The sequence below is a fragment of the Manis javanica genome, chromosome 14 (genome assembly GCF_040802235.1).
Source record: "Manis javanica isolate MJ-LG chromosome 14, MJ_LKY, whole genome shotgun sequence".
NCBI classification, from domain to species: domain Eukaryota; kingdom Metazoa; phylum Chordata; class Mammalia; order Pholidota; family Manidae; genus Manis; species Manis javanica.
Genome location: NC_133169.1, coordinates 47,799,503 through 47,820,979, shown reverse-complemented (window position 1 = coordinate 47,820,979; position 21,477 = coordinate 47,799,503). Strand labels below are relative to the sequence as shown.

The following is a 21,477-nucleotide window of genomic DNA, read 5'->3' as shown; positions in this document are numbered from 1 at the left end:
CATGGACTAGTTTTCTAGGGAACATACATTCACATCTGTGGTTCAGAAGAATTCATTTGACACAGCAGAATTTTATAAACAGGATTTTGGATATGTACCTGACCGGGCATGCACAATATTTAGGGCTCTAGTTAGACAATTTCAGGCATTAATTTATACATCAACTATCCAAAATTTTTTATTATTCCCTTTGTCTTACCCATTTGATAGTCAATGTTAACTATTTCTGAAATGTGTATATTTTTATACCATATTAACATCTTTACAAACACTACTTATTTATCTTAGCTTTAAAAGTCCAGAAATTAAGACACCTGTATTGTCTTTTCAGTTTCACAATACTCACTACTGATATAAAGCATTAAAAAAAAGTGAAATGGTCTAATCAATAAAAGGAAACATCAAAATTCAAACTGAAATCTCATGTATATATTGGATAAATGCTGTAATTTATTCTCAAGTTGATATTATAGCCATATTCCCCTTAGGGAGTAAGAATAATAATGAGGACTCTAGAGAGAATACTCTTGTCTTCTTCATAAATTACTACCAACCTAATGGGAAGAATTTATTAATAACAATAGTCACTTATTTTATGTTTGGTCAAGTTAATGTAAATTTTAAAAAGCTGAACTCTACAGGAGTGAAAATTTTGTTTGTTGTAATGAAGGGTTAGATTTATCAAAGGATGTTCAAGAATTGAATTTCAATATAAAAATAAAGAGTAAAATAATGCTTTTTTCTGTAATCATCTAAATCATTCTTCAAAATTATAATTATACCATAGACTTATAAAAATTTGCATTTTTCATTGTTAGACAAGTAAACTTTAGTACAATTTTTATGCATTATTACACATGTTTCTACTGTTTAGACTATGCACATGAAAGGTTTTGTTAACAATCCTTCAGGCTCAAATTGAATGGAATTATAAACTTATTTCCACCTATAATTTCTGACTATTTTTCTACCAGAATGATGAATTAATGTAAAAAAATTGTATCTATGAATTTTAAGAATAGATACATGTAGATAAAGCAATATAAGTGCATTTAGTGAGTTCAGGTGAAGTGTATATAGATGTCCATTATACCATTCTAATTTTCTGTAATTGGATAAATATTCAAAATAAAATATTAGGAAAAATTTAAACATGAACCCACAAAAAACACTGAGAAAAAAGAATTTCACAGTGCAGCTCCGTGCCCACATTTCCACTCAGTCTTTCCCATGACTGTGAAACTCTGCTTTACCCACTGTTTTCACTGAGAAACATTCTATTCCTGATTATACCAAATATAGATCTATATGGGCATTGATGTGAGCCATTTTTCATTTTTTAAATTTATTTATTCAACATTAATTTGAAACCTCTTTTTAGATCTTTAAATTTTTTCTATTGAAGTTATTAAACAGATTTTAACTTCATTTAGTGTTTTAGGTTACCTGTTAGGCCTACGGGCAACAGAAGTGGATACTGGGTTATAACCAGAAAATCCCTGTATATTTCTTTCTACATCCTTTCAAATCCACTTTTCCTCTTCATTGCTAGCATTTGCTTGATTATTGCGATATTTGAAAATAATAATACCCATGAATCAAAGAATGCCCCTGAAAAATATTGCTTAACCAACATAAAGAATATTGTCAATGGTTTTATAGTATCTTTCTACATTGACAGATAATAACTGCATTAGTTAGATGAGGATTTAACAATGTATATAATTGTCAAATATGTTGTATACTTGAAACCAATGTTTGAACTACTTTTTTACTGGTGGTGTGTTTACTTTTTCCTCCGTGGTAAGTGTGCTTTGTAGTTTTAGGGAACAGTCCCTTGTCAGCTATGTCTTTTGAAAATATTTTCTCCTAATTCATGGCTTGTCTTCTCATTATCTTGACATTGTCTTTTGGAGAGCAGATGTTTAAATTTTAATAAAGTTGTGCTTACAACTACTATTTTCTTGGATTGTGCCTTTGCTGTTGTTAGATCATTGAATTTTAATTTTGATAAAGTATGTTTTTTCAGTCATATTATCAATTTTTCTTTGGTGTCATTTTAGGCATTCTCTGTAATCAGGTAGTTAAAATTTTATTTGTGCTTTGTTAATAGAGTGTTATAATTTTATGATTTCTTTTCTCAATTAATTTGGTAACCAGTCTCCATTAAATTGCTTTATAGTATCTTTCTCAATGAACAAATGACCACATGTGCATGGATCTTTTTCTGGACTATGTACATGTGTCCAGTGACCTATTTCTCTATCCATTCACTAATACCCCAAAGTTTTAATTGTACCCTCATAATAAGTCTGAAATCAGATATACTGATACATCCAAACTTTTTATTTTTTGAATTATTTCATATATTAGTTTCTCTGTCCAGTCCACATAAGCATCACTGTCAGTTTGTCTAGATGTACAAAAATCCAGTTATGAATTGACTGTAACTATGAGAAAAGCATAGATTAATAGGATGAGAAATAAAATCTTTATTATGTTTTCTTACAGTCCATGAACATGGTATGTCTTTCTGTTTAATTAATTGTTTCATATCTTTCACTGATATTTGGAGGTTTCCATCATACTTATTGATCCTGAACCTATTTACATAATTACCTGATATTTCAATTAGCTTTGGAGTTATTGCCAACTATACTGTTTGCCTACCAAATACTTATTGCTACCAAGGAGAAATATGATGCACTTTCATGTTTAAAACCTATGTCCTGTGACTTTACTAAACTGACACTAATTCTAGGAGGTAATTTTGGTGCAGATTTCTCTTGATTGTTTTACATTGAAAGTCATATTATCTCAGAACAGGCATGTTTATATTCTTCTTTATAATTCTATGGTTTTGTTCACAGTTCTAATATTATTAAATTGCTAGGACATATACTACACACTTTTGAATGCGGTTCATAAGGATTGACATCCTTACCTCGTTCCTTATTCTAGTATTTAGGTATTCATCTATTGTTTAGTCTTTCTGCAATAAGTCTGATATTAAATGTAGTTGTTTTCATGTAAATGATATTTGTCACCTTCTGTATGCTGGTGGATATGATTTGCTCATTGTTGAGGACATTTGTGCCTCTACTTCTCATAGCTATTGTATGTTAATTTTTATGGTACTTTCTTTGTGGGATTTTTGTATTCAAAGAGAGCAACATGTTATAATTCTCATATTTCACATACTTTTGACTTATTCTTCTGCTACTAGTAAAATAAAGTTCTCTTATTTTAAGTTATCATGAAATTCCTTTGATAATACATAGATAATGCAGGGTAATTTTCTCATCTTATGGTCAGTTGTGCCATATAAGATCACAATGTCATGGAATTGACATCTCATCATATTCACAGGTTTCAGTGATAGACACAGAAATTTGAGGGAGAATTTTCAGAATATTCCTATCACTAATTCAAAATTACATATGTACTACTATGCTTATTGTGACATAATTTACAATAACGAGATATGGAAGAAATATGTGTCCTTTGATAAATGAATGTAAGAAGAAAATAAGGGATGTGTGCAACTCAACAATATAAAATAAATCAATATTGTCATTTGCAGTAAAATAGGTGGACCTAGAGAGTATGTCAATTTAAATAAGTCAAATAGGAAAAGACAAATACCACATGATTTAACTTATATGTGGAATCAAAAAACAACAAACAATATAGAAATAGACTAATGAACACAAAGAACAGTCTGTATAGTCTGAGCAGGGGGTTGGGGAGTCTGCCGAAATCGGTGAAGAGAATAAAAAGGTACCGCATTCTGATCATAAAATAAATTCATCACAAGAATGGACATAAAGCATGGGAAATAAAGTCAGTATTCTAATTCTGTTGTCTATTGACAGAAAACTACACTTTTCATGGTGAACATTAGGTATATACATTAACGTGCATATACATATGTGTGTGTGTTAAATCATTATGTTGCACATCTGAAATCAATATGATATTGTATATCAATTATATTTCAATAAGGATATAACAAAACTAAAAGGAATATTTCTTTGCATGACATACGTTCATTTTTTCACAGATAACCTTGAAATGGTATTTTTCCATTTTAAGTTGAATGTAGAATTTTACCTAAAACTAAGCCATTTTACTTACCTCTCTGTGTTTTTCTGTTTTTAATATATAACTATTGTAAACCTACAGAAGAGACTTTAGCTCTTGAATTTTATCAACAACCTTATTTCAAGGAACTCAAGCAAATATAATCTCTTTAGTTTTTCTGCCACTCTTCATTTCTTCTATTATTCCATATTTATTTTTGATAAAATTTCCAATTTGTTTCAAATAATTTTACAATTGTTTTACAATGTCTTCTCATGATGAATAATTTTCCTTTATATGAGAATGTTTCATTTTATTTTCATTTCTGACGGTTATTGCACATTGTCAGTCACCAGGGAAATGCAAACCAAAGCACAGGAGCTCTAACCTCAAGCCAGTTAGAGTGGCCACTGTCTAAAAGACAGGAAACAAGCATTGGTGAGGATGTGGGGAAAAGCGAGCCTTCCTGCACAGCTGGTGGGAATGTAAATTGATGCAGACACTATGGAAAGAAATATGCAGAGTCCTAAGCAACTAAAAATAGGAATTCCATATGACCCACTAAGTCCACTTCCAGGTATTTATGAAAAGAATTCAAAATCCCTGTTTCATAATGATATGTGCATCCCTGTGTTTACTTCTGTGTTGTTTACAGTAGCCAGTATATGGAAGCAACCTAAGTTAAGCATCCATAACCAGATTAATGAATAAATAAGAGGTGGTACATATACACAATGGAATATTATTCATCCATAAAAAAGAAAGAAATCCTGCCATTTGCAACCATATGGATGGATCCAGAAAGTATTATGTTATATGAAATAAACCAGATGGATAAAGGGAAATACCGTATGATATCACTTATGTATGAAATTGAAAAAAAAGAAATCAAAATTGAAATAAAAGTAGATTTATAGACACCAAGAGAGAGGTCTGGAAGTTACCATGGGGGAGAGGTTAGTGTGGGTGGGTAGTGTGGGTGAGGCAGATAAATAGGCCCAAAATCTCAATCATAAGTTGATCACAAGTTGGAAGTGCAGTATGCAGAAGACAGTGATTCTTTAACGTCCTCCTATGTTGACACATAGTAAGCGTACTAGTTGGGATGAGGTTTTAATAGTGGGTTTAACTGTAGAATCATTGTATAGCATAATTGAAACCAATATAATATTTTATTTCTGCTATAGTTTAATGAAAATAAATTAGAAAAAAATCACTCAGTATTCCAGTATAAACTAAATGACACAATTAAAAAAATGGATAGTCACTTCACTGATGTGATAAATGGTAAGTAAGGAAAAGAAGATGTTCAGGATCAATAGACATGGAAATGCAAATCAAGGTTACATATGGAACCAGCAGTAAAATGCAACATAGTGACCATTTCAAATGGGTTTGAGGATGAACAACTGAATCTCTCATGCACTGCTGGTGGCAATGTAAAATGCTGTAACTAATCTGAAAAAATGTGGTCAGTTTCTAATACAGTAAACATATACTCATGACCCAGAAATCATAGCCCTAGCTTTTTTGGAGAAGTAGAAAATTATATATACCAATCTGTATACAATATCAATAGATAGCCATTTATTTGGAATCATCAAAATCAGGAAATAATTCAAATGTTCTTCAAAGATACATATATAAAAATTTACTGCTTGGCGATAAAAATTTACTACAATATGTGCAATAATTTGTATGAAATCCAAAAGAATTATGCTGACTGAAACAAGCAGTCTCAAAATTTACATATTGTTGATTCTATGTGTATAAATTCTCCACATGGCAAAACTATAAGGAAGAAGAGACAATTCCCTGCTAGGAGCTAGGGACTGAGTGAGGATGTGGATACCAAGAAATATGAGAGGGATCTGGGAAAATCTTTATGTTTTTTATTGCAGTGGTAGCTCCAAGACTCTAAACAAGTGACAAAATTCATGGAACCATATACGAAAAAAGGATATTCATTTTCCTGTAACAGTAAGGAAACATAATTGAAAGAAGCGAGGAAAATCCATGAGTTTATGTTTCCATACTCTTTTTATGTACTTTTATTTTAATAGTTATTTTAATAGTGAAAATTGTTATTATTTCTTAAACAAGAATTGCAACTTTAATGTTGCATTCATTGAGGGAGAAATTCAGAGAAACAGGTCCAAAAAACTAAGAGTTGAATATATAATCATAGATAAGGAACTGTTTATGAACAATGAAATGTTAAATCATAGATACATAAAAGCAATTATTTTGACAATATACAAATATTAACATATTACAAATAAGAATGTAGTGTTCAATTTCCTACCTTGTTTACTATTATGACATGGAATATACACATATCAAATTTGCTATATTGCATCAACTTGAACTTTTTATAAGATTGACCATCTAAGTACAAGATAATGGAACTTGTACCCATTATTCTGGATGTCTTTTTTGCTGATGAGGTTTACATAGATAATTCTACTTCTCCAACCATAAGCCCATCATTAAAAAGAGAATAAAATTAGTGGACAGCTCATAATTTACTAAAATAACAAATGAAAAGTCAGACTAAAGGAGATTGTAATGTGTTACATAAGCCTGATGGTTAATCAAATACTTCTCCTGGATATGAATATATGCAGTTTAAAATTAAATATATATGTATAAACAGTGTATGCATATAGAGAGCATGCTAATTTTTTAGTATAAATATATGAGAAAGAACTTAGAATATATGCAGGTCTTGACACTGCTGGTCGCTTTACAAAGATTTGACTCAAATGAAAACCGTATGTTCAGGACTCCTTGACATCTGAAGGCGTCCAGATAACACAGCCTTTTCAAATATAGGTTAATTAGAAATTTTTAGAACTGCTTCCACAAAGCATTCTTCCAAGGGTCTCAGTGCAGCTCAAATGCCCTTCCCTCCTTGCAGGTGTCAGGACCCGGATGCAACGACTGGGGCTGCCATCCACTGATTGCAAACGTTTGGAGTTACAGTGGATGGGTGCAGGGATGGATGCAGCTGCCAGGCTTGCTTTGATTCCTGAGAATTAGAACCACGTTCTTAGAATGCTGAGAAGAAAAACCTATGGGAGCCCAGGTGCCCGGTCATGTTTGATGGTGGAATCTCACCCATTTCTTTACTGTGAAAGAAAATCTCTAATTTTGCCACATTTTTTATGGGTGTGTTTTAATTCAAAGTTATGGTTTCCAACGAATACATTAGTCAAGCAACTTCCAACAAAGGAGAGAGAAAGAGGATTTGAGAGGATAGCAGAGAAAATATATAGGCAGTTCCTGATTATAATAGGGTACCCATTTCTATCGTCTGAAGTTGTAAAAGGTGAAGGTAACAGAAAAAGCAATTGAAGTTAAAATCTATTTCATAAAGTACAGTAGAAACCATCTAAAAACATAAAAAAGACTACAAATCTTCTAATATATCAGTAGAGAAATTTAAAATAAAAGAAAAATGGTTAACATTGGATGCCCATGTAGCTGAATTACTTGGGGTAAATTGAAATAGCATGTTTCCAGATGAAAATACAGGGTAAAGTTTAGAATTTTACAATCACAGGGAGATAGAATAGGAATGCGGGCAAGGGGCTGGATTGTGAAACACATTTTTGGCAGTGTAATTTTTATGTTCATGTTTATTTCTTCCTAATGTTTTATCTTGAACAGTTACACAGTTATAGAAAAATTGGAATGGCAAAATACACCATTTTGCCATAGGACATTTATACTCCCTTCGCCCGAACTCACTAAATGCACACATACATTGTATCATCTGCACACATGTATTTTTAAGTGAATATAAACTAGTTTTATATTAAATCATTATTCTGATAGAAAACAACTTAAGTATTATACTTTACAGGTTGAAATAAGTTTGAAGTTGCACTCAATTTGACCTGAAGGCTTGTAACAAAACTTCATTTGGATAGTCCTAATGATATAAAGATATGTAATAATGAGTAAAGGTTGTGTTAAAGTTTACTTGTCTAGCATGACAAATACAAATTTTTACAAGTGGATGATATAATTATATTTTGAAAGAATGATTTAGCTGATTACAGAAAAAATATCATAACATTGTTTTACTATTTACTTTTATCTTGCAATTCAATTCTTGAATATCCTTTGTTAAATTTTACCTAGACAGTTACAACAAACAAAACTTTACTCTTCTGTAATTTAGCTTTCTTTCAACTTACATTAAATTGAATAAGTATAAAATAAGTAAGTGCTTATTATTAGAAGATTCTAAGTGCCAATTATTAGGGTGGTAACAATTTACATTAATGAAGAAGCCAATAATATTCTCCCTAGAGGAATTATTGTTTTTTTCTAAGAAAAACATGGGTACTATAAACTATAAAATAAGTTGCAATATTCACACTGTATGTGGGTGAGGAGTTTGCTTTAGCTTTGTTTCCTCTTTTCCTTTAGGCAGATTATTTTACTTTCCCTCTATTGAATGTTTTTATTGGGAATGAGCTCTCTGAAAAGGCAATGAAAATGTGAAGTAAATTCTGCACTTTTTAAGCTCAAATCAGTAATTTGATATTGGTCAAGATGTTAGTATGGTATTAACATGTATACCTTAGATAAATTAGTTAAAATTTAATACTAAACAGGGAAGATAAAGGTTGTGGAATTTCTACTATTACAGAGTGTGTGTGTAAATAAATGGTTATAATTGTTTAATTTCAGCCATAGAAATTGTGCATCCACATGCAAGTGTGTGTCCAGATCCTCTGGCTGTGAAGTTCTCCTGTATCAAATGGATTCTCTGACCTGAAGACCTAAATGTGTGTCCCCTAAAATGTTGGTCCATGAGACGTAACAGGCAGTAAGGATTCAACAAAGCAGGAAGAGTGATGAAATTTAGGACATTTTTTACTGCTTTAAATGATTACTTATCTATCCACTGGGTTAAAGAGGAAGGATATGCATTTCTTTAACAGTACAACCTTAGTAAGAAACACCTTCCTGTTCATAATTTTTAATGTAATTTTATTTGATATTACTATACTAAAGAAATGATAATATTTTAATTATCTTAAAAAATTCAGGATTTATCAGAGATTATTTTTGATTGATTAACTAATTCACTTTTTCTCCATATAGTGGATCCAAGAAATAAACATTTGATAAAAGAACAGAGCTTCAGATGAGGTTCATTTCATTTTAAACACAGGCAAAGGGTAAGGTATATAATTAAGAAAGTTGTTCTCTGGATAGTATCCATGAGAGAGCTAATCTTGGCCAATTTAATATTTAATGCCTCAAGACATTAATTTTTCTTGTAATAGTACCTTTTAAAATTTCATAAATTTACTACAACATTTCTTAAACTGAATATATAAAGATGTAGAAAACTGAAATTGTGCTTCTGTAGAGCCTTGATCTTTGTGAACTGACAGGGTAGATGTTTTTTGTTTCACACTTTCTAATTCACTCACTAAACACTCACTGATTGAATAACTATATCCAAGTTCATTGTTGTTAGTATAATCATTTTCTTTCCTAAATTTCATGACTTTAATATTATGAAAATACTTTCTATTTTTCTCGGAAGCATGGTACAGATCTTGGCTATGTGAAGGAAGAGTAAAATCATCCCACAATAACATCAGAGATCCTTATTAAATATTGCATGGGGAAGAGGGGTGGGAGTGTGGTCAGAGTGGGTCAAGGAGAGACAGAGGTGCAGGCTTCCAATTATAAAATGAATTAGCCATGGGATGAGAGTAAAGTATTTGGAATATAAAAAATGGTATTGTGGAATACTTGTATATTATCTACAAATAGTATCTACATTTTTCATGGTGAGCATTTAGCAAAGGTTATCATTGTCAGATCACTATGTTGTACACTGAAAACAATATAAAGTGTACACTAACTATATTTTAACTAAGTAAGGCTAAGGAATAGTAGCGCTCAGGTAGCTATTCAAGATTTTATTAGTTTTATGTAATATATAAGAAATAGTTAAAATTTTTTAAAAGATTGACATCCAGAATAATTTCTGCAGTTTTCAAAAGACAAGACAGACAGGCTGGCAGAAAGGCTGTGAGAAGGGAAGATACCAAGAAAGAATAGAAAGGAAAGGAAAAGAAGGAAGGATATAAAGAAATCCTGCATTACAAAGAACATGATTGATAATAATTTGATTCATCTGTATGAATAAATCTTTACAGATAATTTGTATCATTTATATTATACATTTAATCTTACCAAATATATTTTTAATAATTTCCAGTAGATAAAATAAGTATGGATGTTGAACCACTGAAAATGTTTATATTTTATTTTATAATCATCTTACTGTTTTTCTATTATGCACATGTGGTATTTAAAAAATATAATTTTCAAAGTGACAGAAGCATATATAGAAGTAATGATTTTTAGACCTTCAGTTAAAATTATTGTAAATACAAATGTAATTCAAACATTAAGTTGTCTTAGTAAGAACAAGGGCTTCAATCATATAAAATTTTGTACCTTCATTTACCCTTAAATAATTACACATATGATAATATTTGTTTTAAGGACAATGGGATTTGAATATTATGTGAATATATTTGTTTCTAGTTCCACTCACATTTAGACACTACTGACCTAGTTTTATTTGATTTCTTAATTTAATGTTTTAAAGAAATATTGATGAGATTCAATATTATGTTGGTTTCACAGGAACACCCAAGTGACCCAGAAATTGTACCCAATGACCAAATGTTCACCACGGTGAGCGCAGCTCCTGTGTCCCCACGGAATTATATGACAGTATTGTGAACTCTACTGCCTGTGCCGTGCCTCCATCTCTCTGATTAAATTATCTTAATATTAAAAGTTTGTACATCTAGTCCTACAGATATTTATATCTGCATCGCCAGTGGTAAGCAGCAGTCTGTTCTCTGTGTTTATGAGTCTGTTTTCTTAGTTTACGTTTTATAAGATAATTAAAATTTTTAAAAATACAGTCATTCTGGACAACACGTTAAAATTCATGCTTCAATGAATAGGATTCTAATTTATAAAAGCATTTCCATATTTATTCTCACCAATACATTTTGTGTAAGCAGGAGACACACTACTCATTCTTTTCCACACAAAAAAATTTGGTAATTATTCTTCTTTATATGTCTGCTCATTGCTACCAGCTATTAAAATATAGACCAATATTTATTTGTTATTGTTTGTGGCCTTTTTTTGTACATATAAGTGAAACCAGGGGGTAGGAGAAGGACTGAAAAAGGTGAAGGGGATACAAAGTTACAAATCTCAAATTATAAAATGAATTATTTATAGGAATGGAAGTGCAACATAAGAGAATATGACCAATAATACAGCAATACTGGGGTAACAGGGGGATCTACATTTACTCGGGCAAGCACCTTGATTGTGTGTAATTATTGACTCACTTTGTTATACATCTAATATGAACATAATATTGTATAAAAAGTATATTGCAAAAAAATTATATACCTTGGAAAATACATAGCTTCTGACTTAGAGGTGCTTAGAATTGAGATAGTGCATAAAATTACACACACTGAGATACTACAAAGCAAAATAAGTAAATGACCAAGTAGGTGTGAAGAAAACACAGGTAACTCTCACTGAATTGTGAAATTCAGGGGAAAGGTCCACAATGATTTTTACTGAGAAGGTGAATTATTAAACGTCTTCTCAGGGTCTCAGAGGGCTTCCTTAGTGAGAGGATCTGAAGATGAATATTGAAAGAAACAGCATGAAATCAGAAGATGATTTTAACAACAGTTATAATAATTGGAATCTTTAAATAAGGCTAACATATTCATCACCAACCACACACAGTGTTTTTCAAATTTCTAATAAATAGTTCCCTTGTTTTTTCACTAACCTGTGCTTGTTGACTTCCTTCCCTCCAGAGAGACACCGGTGGAGAGAGGAGATGGACAACTACAATCTCACCCCCGTGACTCACTTTGTTCTCTCGGGGCTCTCTGACCTCCCTGAGGTTCGCTATCCTCTCTTTGTTGTCTTTGTCATCACCTACCAGGTCACCTTGGTGGGAAACGGGGCCATTCTCTTGGCCATCGGGACAAAGAAGAAGCTGCGCACACCCATGTATTATTTTCTGGCCAATCTGTCCCTCTTAGACATATTCTGTCCATCAGCTACTGTCCCGAAGATGCTGGACAACCTCCTGACTGGGAATCACAGCATTTCCTTCCTGGGCTGTGCTTTGCAGCTTTATTTCCTGGTGGCCTTGACGGGGACTGAGGTCTTCCTTCTCTCTGCCATGGCTTATGACCGCTACGTGGCCATCTGCTTCCCCCTCCGTTACACCCTCATCATGACAAAGGGTCACTGTGCACAGCTAGCAGCTGGGACCTGGGCAACAGGGTTTCTCAATTCCCTCCTCCACACAGTGTCCACTTTCCGACTGTCTTTCTGCAAGTCCAATCGGGTTAACCAGTACTACTGTGACATCCCCCAACTGGTGGCCCTCTCCTGCTCATCCACCTACATGGCAGAAATGCTTGTTTTCATCGTAGGAGGTATCTTGGCAATCAGTGCCTTCCTAATTACCATCATTTCTTACATTTACATCATATCCACCATCCTAAAGATTCAATCTGTGGAAGGGAAGCAGAAAGCTTTCTCCACATGTGCCTCCCACCTCATGGTGGTCTGTTTGTTCTATGTCACAGCCATCTTCACCTACATTCGTCCCTCTTCAACTCACCACTCCCCAGACAGGGACAGACTCATTGCCATGCTCTACGGGGTTATCACCCCAATGCTAAACCCCATGATTTACAGCTTGAGGAACACAGAGGTGAAAGGGGCACTTGGCAGGGTCTTATGTCATAGACCATGTTTACATTAATTGCAGCACTAACAGAATGAGTCAATATTCATTTTAGAATACATTGATGAGAAGAATTTATAGAAATAATTTTTATTTGACACAGAATAAATACCTACATATACACTGTATTTTATAAACTTGCAAGCATACAGATAACTTTAATCATACCTATCTGTATGGGTATATGTCTATCTCTCTCAAAGGGGAACTTAAAAATGTATTGTCCCCAAATGGACATTTCCATAAGTAGCAGAGAACATTAATTACACTATTATAATATGTATAACATGAGCCCATCTTAAGTTAACTTGGGTCTTTGTTCATGTCTATATCCATATCTATAGCTATACCTATACCATCTTTATTTTTATATCCATTTTAAATCTATAACTAAGCATCTATCCATGATGTTTGTTTTGTTTCTTTGCTTCTTGTGATAGACTGCCTATGCTGATAAGTCTCCAGAATATTATCACTTCCCTTAGCCTGTCTTTCAATTTTGGCTTCTGCTTATTATATAGATCTCTGCTTTTCTTTTTTTTAAGATAACCCTTTCCATTCTCAGATCTACCTGTCTCTCCAAGAAGAGGACTTACTTTCTCTATCTCTGATTTAGTTATCTAATTCAGCTCACTGTATAGTCTTCTTAACTTTGTATTTTCAAAACTGAAAGTAACATCTTCTAACACACACACACACACACACACACACACACACACACACACACACACACACACCCCTTATCAGCTTCCATGTATTTTTGGTACCAGTTGTTCCCAATTACACAGACTAAAATATCTGAAATTGGACTATGCCTCAAAGACTAGCCCTTCTGTTCAGTTTGATTAGAGGAGAGCTGCTGGTTCTGACGGGATGGTGCACCTTTCTTACTTCATACCATTTCCCTGTCATCTCTAGAAATGGGAATGTTTTCTCTGTTCACTAGCACTTACATGATTCTTTGCTTTATCTACAATCATGGATCATTTTCTCCAGAGTTTTCCTCAACCTGGGGATCCCAGTTACCTTCCAGGTTTAGTCTCTAGTCAGATGGTCTCTCTCTGCATTTCCAATTCTCTTTTCACCTTGGGATTCAATATCTTTTCTCCTCTTCTTTTCTGTGTTCTGTCCTTCCTTTATCAATATTGAATTGTTCTTACATTATTCAAAGACATCCTGTTAACTCCTTCTGTGGACTGTAATTTTCAAATCTTTATGAAATGATTGCCTCATCATATGTACTTGTACCACATCAGCTAGGCTTTGTGCACGTCTCCTGCCATGCTTCTGAAACAATTCATTTCCCAAAGCTCAGCATTGCACTGAAATACATCATCTGCAGCATTCCAGGGCTCTTCATAGTAGTGGCAGGTCAACTGCATGTCATTTGATTTTATACAGTGGGAAAATCCATATAGTCCTGAGGAATGAAATAAAGTAATAGTACTACTTTAGTATTATAAATCTTATATTTGTTTTGTTTTCTCAGTTTATTTCCTATCATATAGTTTGCATGTGGTATGAAGGAATTCATTCCACATTGTATAAAATAATGCATGAATATTTTAAAATATATTGCCATATAAAATTGACTAAAATCTTAAAAACTCAACCATTTGCTTATTTCAGTTTCCAAATACTCAAATATTTGTTTACTATTTCACCCCTTATTAGAATGTAACACTCTTAGAACAACCACCCTGGAATCTAATTCTGATCTATCTTCTCATCTTTGAAATTTAAGATCATCTGAGAAAAGTTGACCCAATTAGTTGACAAATTCCTGAACAAATTCTCATTTGACATTTCTGGCACTTGAACAGTCATGTGGATACATATTCAAGTGTCAAACAGTCCCCCTGTAAATAACAAGACACACTAGACAGTTGATGAATTCTTTGTTTCAGTAACTATTATGTATCTATAATACGGCATCTTATGTTGACTACTTTAAAACTAGACTGACAGCAACCATAATACATGAAAGAGGCATCAGGAAGTCAGAAATATAAAAAGAATAAACCTGCTGGCAGTGGGGTATGTAGGACTCAGCAACAATATGATGGCATCGGCTCTAAATCCAAAGAAACCATCATTTCAGTTGGCTGCTGCGGCTGCTGGCTGAGCGCTGCTTCTTCAACCCCAGAACAGGGGCGTGCGGTTGCCATGGCGTCCTGTAGCCAGGCAGACACGTTATTACTCTTGTACTTGGGTCTGTTGTGTTCTGGGTACAAACCCTGACATTTCTGGGGGACAGAGCAAACCACTGTAGCTCGATGATGTGCTGGAGGGTGACCGAGATGTTACAGTGCTGGAATCACTATTTTAAACTTTCTTCATAGTAGTGTGTATTCTAACACCACAAAATACATAGTAATGTCAATATTTCAAAATGGTGCTTATAAAATATGAGAGCATCTGACTTTTAATTACTTAAAGGGAAAAGGACATAATCCATTAGATGAGAATAAACATAACATGAGATATTTATTTTTACTTCTCACTGTTTATCTCACAGCAAAGAAACAATTTGAAGCTATCCAATTATAGACCTGTACACTAAGATTTGTGCATTTTATTGTATGTACACCAATAAATTGACATAAATAATAAAAAAATACCCAAGATTCAATAAAAAACCGTTGAACCCATAAACTAAGTAAACTCACAGAATACAAATCTACATGTGAATATCCAATGCATTTTGATACATTAATATTTAGCTATCTATAAAGGAAATGATATTCCCATTTACAATTGCAACACAAACTTATTTTGAATAAGTTGAACCAAGAAAGTGTATGATCATTACTGAAAAGTGTAAGACTTTGTACCTTCAGTTTTTCCTTTGTTCTTATACTGATGAAAGAAATTTAAAATATCCAATGATAATATATTCAAGTAATTCATATTGCTAAAATGTAAATACTACCCAAGGCTAACTAGATCCTATGCAATTCCTATCAGAATTCCGATGTCACTTTTCCCAGAAATAGAAGCAAAAACTCTCTTCATTGTATGAAATAAAATAGAACCTTAAATTCCAGAATACTGAGAGAAGATCAAAGAGGACATAACTCTTCTTCAACTCAAACTATATCACAAAACTACATTATTCAAAACATTATGGTACCAGTTTATGCAAATGTGTAACAACAGTCACATAGGCCAATGGAATAGAATCAAGATCCCAGATATGAGCATACCTGGATAGACAGCTAATATCTGATAAAACAGACAAGAAACACGGTGGAGAAAGGATAGTGTCATAACTAGGGGGGATATGTTAGCCCACCTTATGATGGCAGATATTTCACAGCATGTATGTATATCAAGCTATAATTTTGTACACCTAAGCCTTATACAATGTTACACCAACTATACCTCAGTAACAGGAGGGAAAAATAATGCCATTATGAATTATGTGTTTCCATTTCTCCACAAAAATTCCTGTATCTAAATGTTCCATTCTCAATCCACTGTAAATTCAAATTACATATTGTTCCCAGGAATTTGTTAATTAGCAGCATTTTAATTTGTTTCCAGAGTGCTGGCAGAAATGATGTGGTATGTGTAAAGGATTGCCCTGATGAAGACTTTCTCTCTCAAAAAATAATTTCTACTGTTGATAGCATTTTATCCTTTCAAGTTTATTGTTTATGGGAACAGTATCATATGGAGTGATAGACAGAATAGACAGTAGGTGCAACTCCAAAGAACAGAGGGAGGAGGGGAAATATGTACCGGCAGGAGAAGAAACGGAAATTTTCACAGTTCTATACTAAATATTTCAACATCAAAGCTGATTTTCCTGGTGATTTTAATGTCTTTCCCTATTAGAATATGGACATGACAAATACCTGTGCTGTTTCTTAACATGAATTTTCTTGGTAACTTAAAAATAAGATAAGATTCTCCCATCAGAATTTTTTATGAATCATTATGTATCCTAGGACTTAACAGAGATAATACTATGACCACAAAAATATGAGCTGAAAAAAATTATGTACTCATCAGCTTAAAAGCAATAACAAATGAATTTTCTTAATGAAAACTAAGTAAATTGCATTTAGCACTGGGATTTGGAAGAGTAATGGATGTGGACATTCAAATCAGCCAATGCTGCATTCAGGTCATCTCCCTTGGGCATAAATGGAGCGGCATGTACAGTCCTACTTGCATGTAGGATGCAGACTCTCCATGTCATCCAAAAAAAAAAAAAAAACAGTGAAGACCTCTGATTCAAAAACAAAATAAAAATAGGTAAAGAAATTGGTCTACAGTTAAGAGACAAAACAGCAAAATAACATAGAGAGCTTTATATTGTGAGTGACATTCTTACTGGCAATTCATGATTTATTTCACGTGCCTAAGCTGTGACAACTGCTGTCTGTCTTGTCCCCACATTAAGGTTACTATTCAAAATATCAACCGAAGTATAAAAAGCATATACACTCAAAAGGGCAGGAGTGTATATGTGTGCCTACACACACACACACACACACACACACACACACACACACACACACACAATCAGGGAAGCCGAAAGGCAGATTACTCCCATGTAAACACCACTTGATTTTCTTAGTTCCCACTCCCTGCACCTGACTAATTAAAACTCCACTTTCCTAAATTCCATATCAGGGTCTCCAGTAGTATTTTTATTTCTCAGTTAAAAATAGCTTTAGATTTCCACAAGTTGGAAAAATTATATTTAAAGTGGGGAAAACATAGTGGATTACTGATGAATTTTATATTTTGTTCACTTTTGTACTTACAAGCTGGATTATCTGAGATTTTACCCAACAAATATGGATCAAAAAATGAGAAAATTTCTTCTTAACTATCTAAACTCAATCTCACTGGCGATTTCTGGGCAACACCTACAAGTCTCTCAGTTGCTTCACCCAGGGAGCAATATACTCATTATTAGCCCTATTTGTCGTTGGGAGAAGTATTTTCCTAGGGGCACTGAATTCCCAGTTTGTGCTAACAATGCGACAAGTGTGTTCATAGGATTAGATGCAACTCTGAATGCTACCCACTGGGATTATAGTAAGAGGTCATCATGTTGAAGCAGAATGGGGAACATACGTGGATGTGGGCAAGGGGTCAACAGCTTCCAATTCAGCATCGACCATCATTGTATGTCAGGAATTGCAGATTAAAACCACAATGACAAACCATTACATTTCTACCCAAAATGTCAAATTTAATGACATTTTTGATATGTGATAAATGGTGTGAAGGATCTGAAGCAAACTGAACTTTCATATGCCACTGGTGAGAAATATATTGATAACCAATAACTTCGAATATATGCTTATCATAAATCAACAATTCCACCCTTGTACTTACCCAACTGAAATACCTGCATGTGGGTTACAAACACATTCCCAAGGATATTGAGAAACAGAGTCACTTGTAAAGGGAAAGAGTAATCATTTCCAATGTTCATCAACATCAGAAGGGAGAAATGCACTTTGGCACATTCGTACAGGGAAATAACAAACAACAATTAAAATGATAGACACAGAACTAATGAAACAATTTGTGTTTGGGTTAAAAAGTTTTATTATGAACACCTCAATGTGTTTATGCACTTGTCTTTACTTGCATGGCATTTTATTATTAAAAACTTTGAAGAAATAAAACCATCCTCTACACAGTTCATACAAAAGGATAGATCAAATGATGAACTTTGGTGTCACCTCACTTTGTCAAAGTCATTTACCTCATATAGGCGCTCCAACCTTAACTGTTGAGCATTCAGTGCCCAAAGTTGACTTTCTGGATACCATATATGATATCTTCACTAAGTTCTACTATCAGGTATGCCAATGTCCAAAGCAAACATGGGGATTTTCTGTATTCCATCCATACACTGCAAATTTCCATGATATCAAGGGTCAATTATTGCAGGCAGCAGGATAGAGCATATAACCAAATGGGGTTCCCAGGCAGGAAACTTCTGTGGTACCACAGTGTTGTCATGCAACACCTGGCGACCGCCCTTCCTGGATTGATAAATGTCTCAAAAAGCTGAGAGCACGTGTCAGACTGTTCCCCTATCCAGGGCATTCTTCAGATTACATTAGATAAAGGGACAGTAGGAGCAGCCAATGGAATCTTGTAGCACAGCTCAGGTCTATTCCACTTCACCTGTACCACCGCACAACAGTTGCCATAGTGACAGAGTTACAAGTGTGCAAGCACATTCCAGGTTTCTCTTGGAAAAATTCAGCCTTAAGTAAGTAACTATGGAGTGAATGGAGGAGATGTTTGATGATTCTGGAAATTAAACAGTAGCAGGGAAATTTTGAGATATACACCAGAAATTGAACTAACAATGAGACAGCAGTAAGTTTTGAAATAAGAATGATGATAAAATACAAGAGTTTGAATTTGTCCCATTGGTTTACAGTGGTTGCAAATATAAAAACATAGAAAAAACACATAAATAGAGATAACTCAAATGACTTATTTATTGGTCAAATTCTATATTCTACTTAAAATTGAAAAATATTGATTCCAGGTTATCTGTGAAAGAAATGAGTGTATGGTGTTGTGTTAAGAAATATTCCCTTTAGTTTTGTTATATATTGAGATATGTTTGATGTCTGATACATTGATTTCATATGTACAACACAGTGATTTAACACACACACACATATATATACATATATATTCTTAAATATTCACCACACTAAGTGTAGTTACCTCTCTACATACAAAGAAATTAAAACATTATTGACTTTATTTCCCATGCTTTATTTCCATTTTTGTGACTAATTTATTTTGTAATAAGAACATTGTACTTCTTTATTCTCTTCACCAATTCTCCAGCCTCTATCCCACTGACTGTGACGCCCACACAAACACTGCTGTCCTTCTCGTTTATGTACTGAAAGGCAGATGCTCCCATATGTCATGTGCTCCACTTGGAAATACTGACCTTCCTGTGTATTTTGTGGTGTTAGAATCCACAGTCCTGTGATGGAAGTTTAAAATAGTGATTCCGGACTGTAACCCTGAGGTAGGGCAGAGACGTGGGAGAAGCAACACAATGAACTTTTCCTGCCTGTGAGGAAAATTGCTGAGATATAAACAGTATAGTAAGAGTAGGAAGACCTCCATTTTACGAGTAAGGTTCCATGTTAAAAAGCAGAGTTGAGAAGAAAGATCCCTAACATATTCTCTGGTAATCAGACAATAGCCCAACAGCCTATCTTAAGGCAGAGCAGGCAGTCTTAACTGACATGTCCCCACTGCTTGAGGGTAACCACTATCTTGGAGAAGAACAGGACGAATGAATTCCTTGTGTTGACTTTATTTAACAGAATTTGATGAAAGACTAATAACAGAGGAGAGGGGACATGGTGTCTCAGCAGAGATAAGCATTCTGGGACCACTTAGCAAGTCTGCACCCCTGGCCCTTTTCCACATTCCTAAAAATCCTCAACTGCCTATAAATTCCCTAGACAATACACCACCACGGACTCGCTTGTCCCCTCCTGGTATGCGCCAGGAGCTCTGTCCTCTCACTTTATCTCCAAATAAAAGCCTCTCCCTGGCTTTCTTATCCTGCATATTTGCAAAATTCACTCCTCAGCTCCCTGCACAAGAACGCTGGCATCAGCATCTGGCCACGCTCCAGCACATCACCGATCCAAGCAAGATGCTTGGTCACACAGAAATGTCAGGATTTGCACACAGAATGCAAGAGACCCAAATACAAGAGAAGTAACACATCTGCCTGGCCATAGGATGCCATGGCAACTGCGCACCCCTGTTCTAGCACTGAGGAAGCAGCACTCGGCAAGCAGCCACAGCAGCCAACTGAAATCACTATTTCTTTGAATTTAGAGCCAGTGTGGCCATTTTTGTTGCCATGTCCTACATACCCCACTGCCACCAGGTTTAGTCCTTCTGGCTTCCTTACAACTTCCTGGTGCCTCTTTCATGTATGATTGCTGTCAGTCTAGTTTTACAGTAAACAACATAAAATGACAAGTTATAGAGACATACTAATTAGCAAAACAAAAAATTCGTCCACCTGTCTGGTGTGTTTTGTCATCTACAGGGGGACTATTTTGCACTTGAATATGCATCCACATGGCTGCTCAAGTGCCAGATACATCAAAAGAATTTGTTTAGGAATTTGTCAACTAATTGGGTCAGATTTTCTCAGATTATCTTAAATTTCAAAGAAGAGAATACAGGTCAGAATTAGATTCTAGGGTGACTGTTTAACACAGTTATAACAGCAAGATAACAAAGAGTGTTACATTCTAATAAGGGGTGAAACACCAAACAAATATTTGAGTATTTGGAATTTAAAATAAACAAATGATTGTTTTTTCAAGATTTTATTCAATTTTATACAGCAATCTATTTAACAAAATCCTGCATTATTATTTTATAAAATGAGGACTGTGTTTTTCAGACCACATGAAAACTATATGACAGATAATGAAAAAAACACAAAACAAATACAAGATTCATAATACTAAAGTAGTACTATTACTTTATTTCCTTCC

At 34.0% G+C, this 21,477-nt stretch overlaps 1 protein-coding gene across 1 annotated transcript; it reads left to right on the top strand.

Annotated features, from left to right (window-relative positions):
• The first annotated feature begins 12,013 nt into the window (after window positions 1-12,013).
• On the top strand, window positions 12,014-12,955 carry LOC140846025 (olfactory receptor 5V1-like). The gene has a single exon (XM_073221448.1). The coding sequence runs from the start codon at window positions 12,014-12,016 to the stop codon at window positions 12,953-12,955; it is 942 nt and encodes a 313-aa protein (XP_073077549.1).
• Window positions 12,956-21,477: the final 8,522 nt, after the last annotated feature.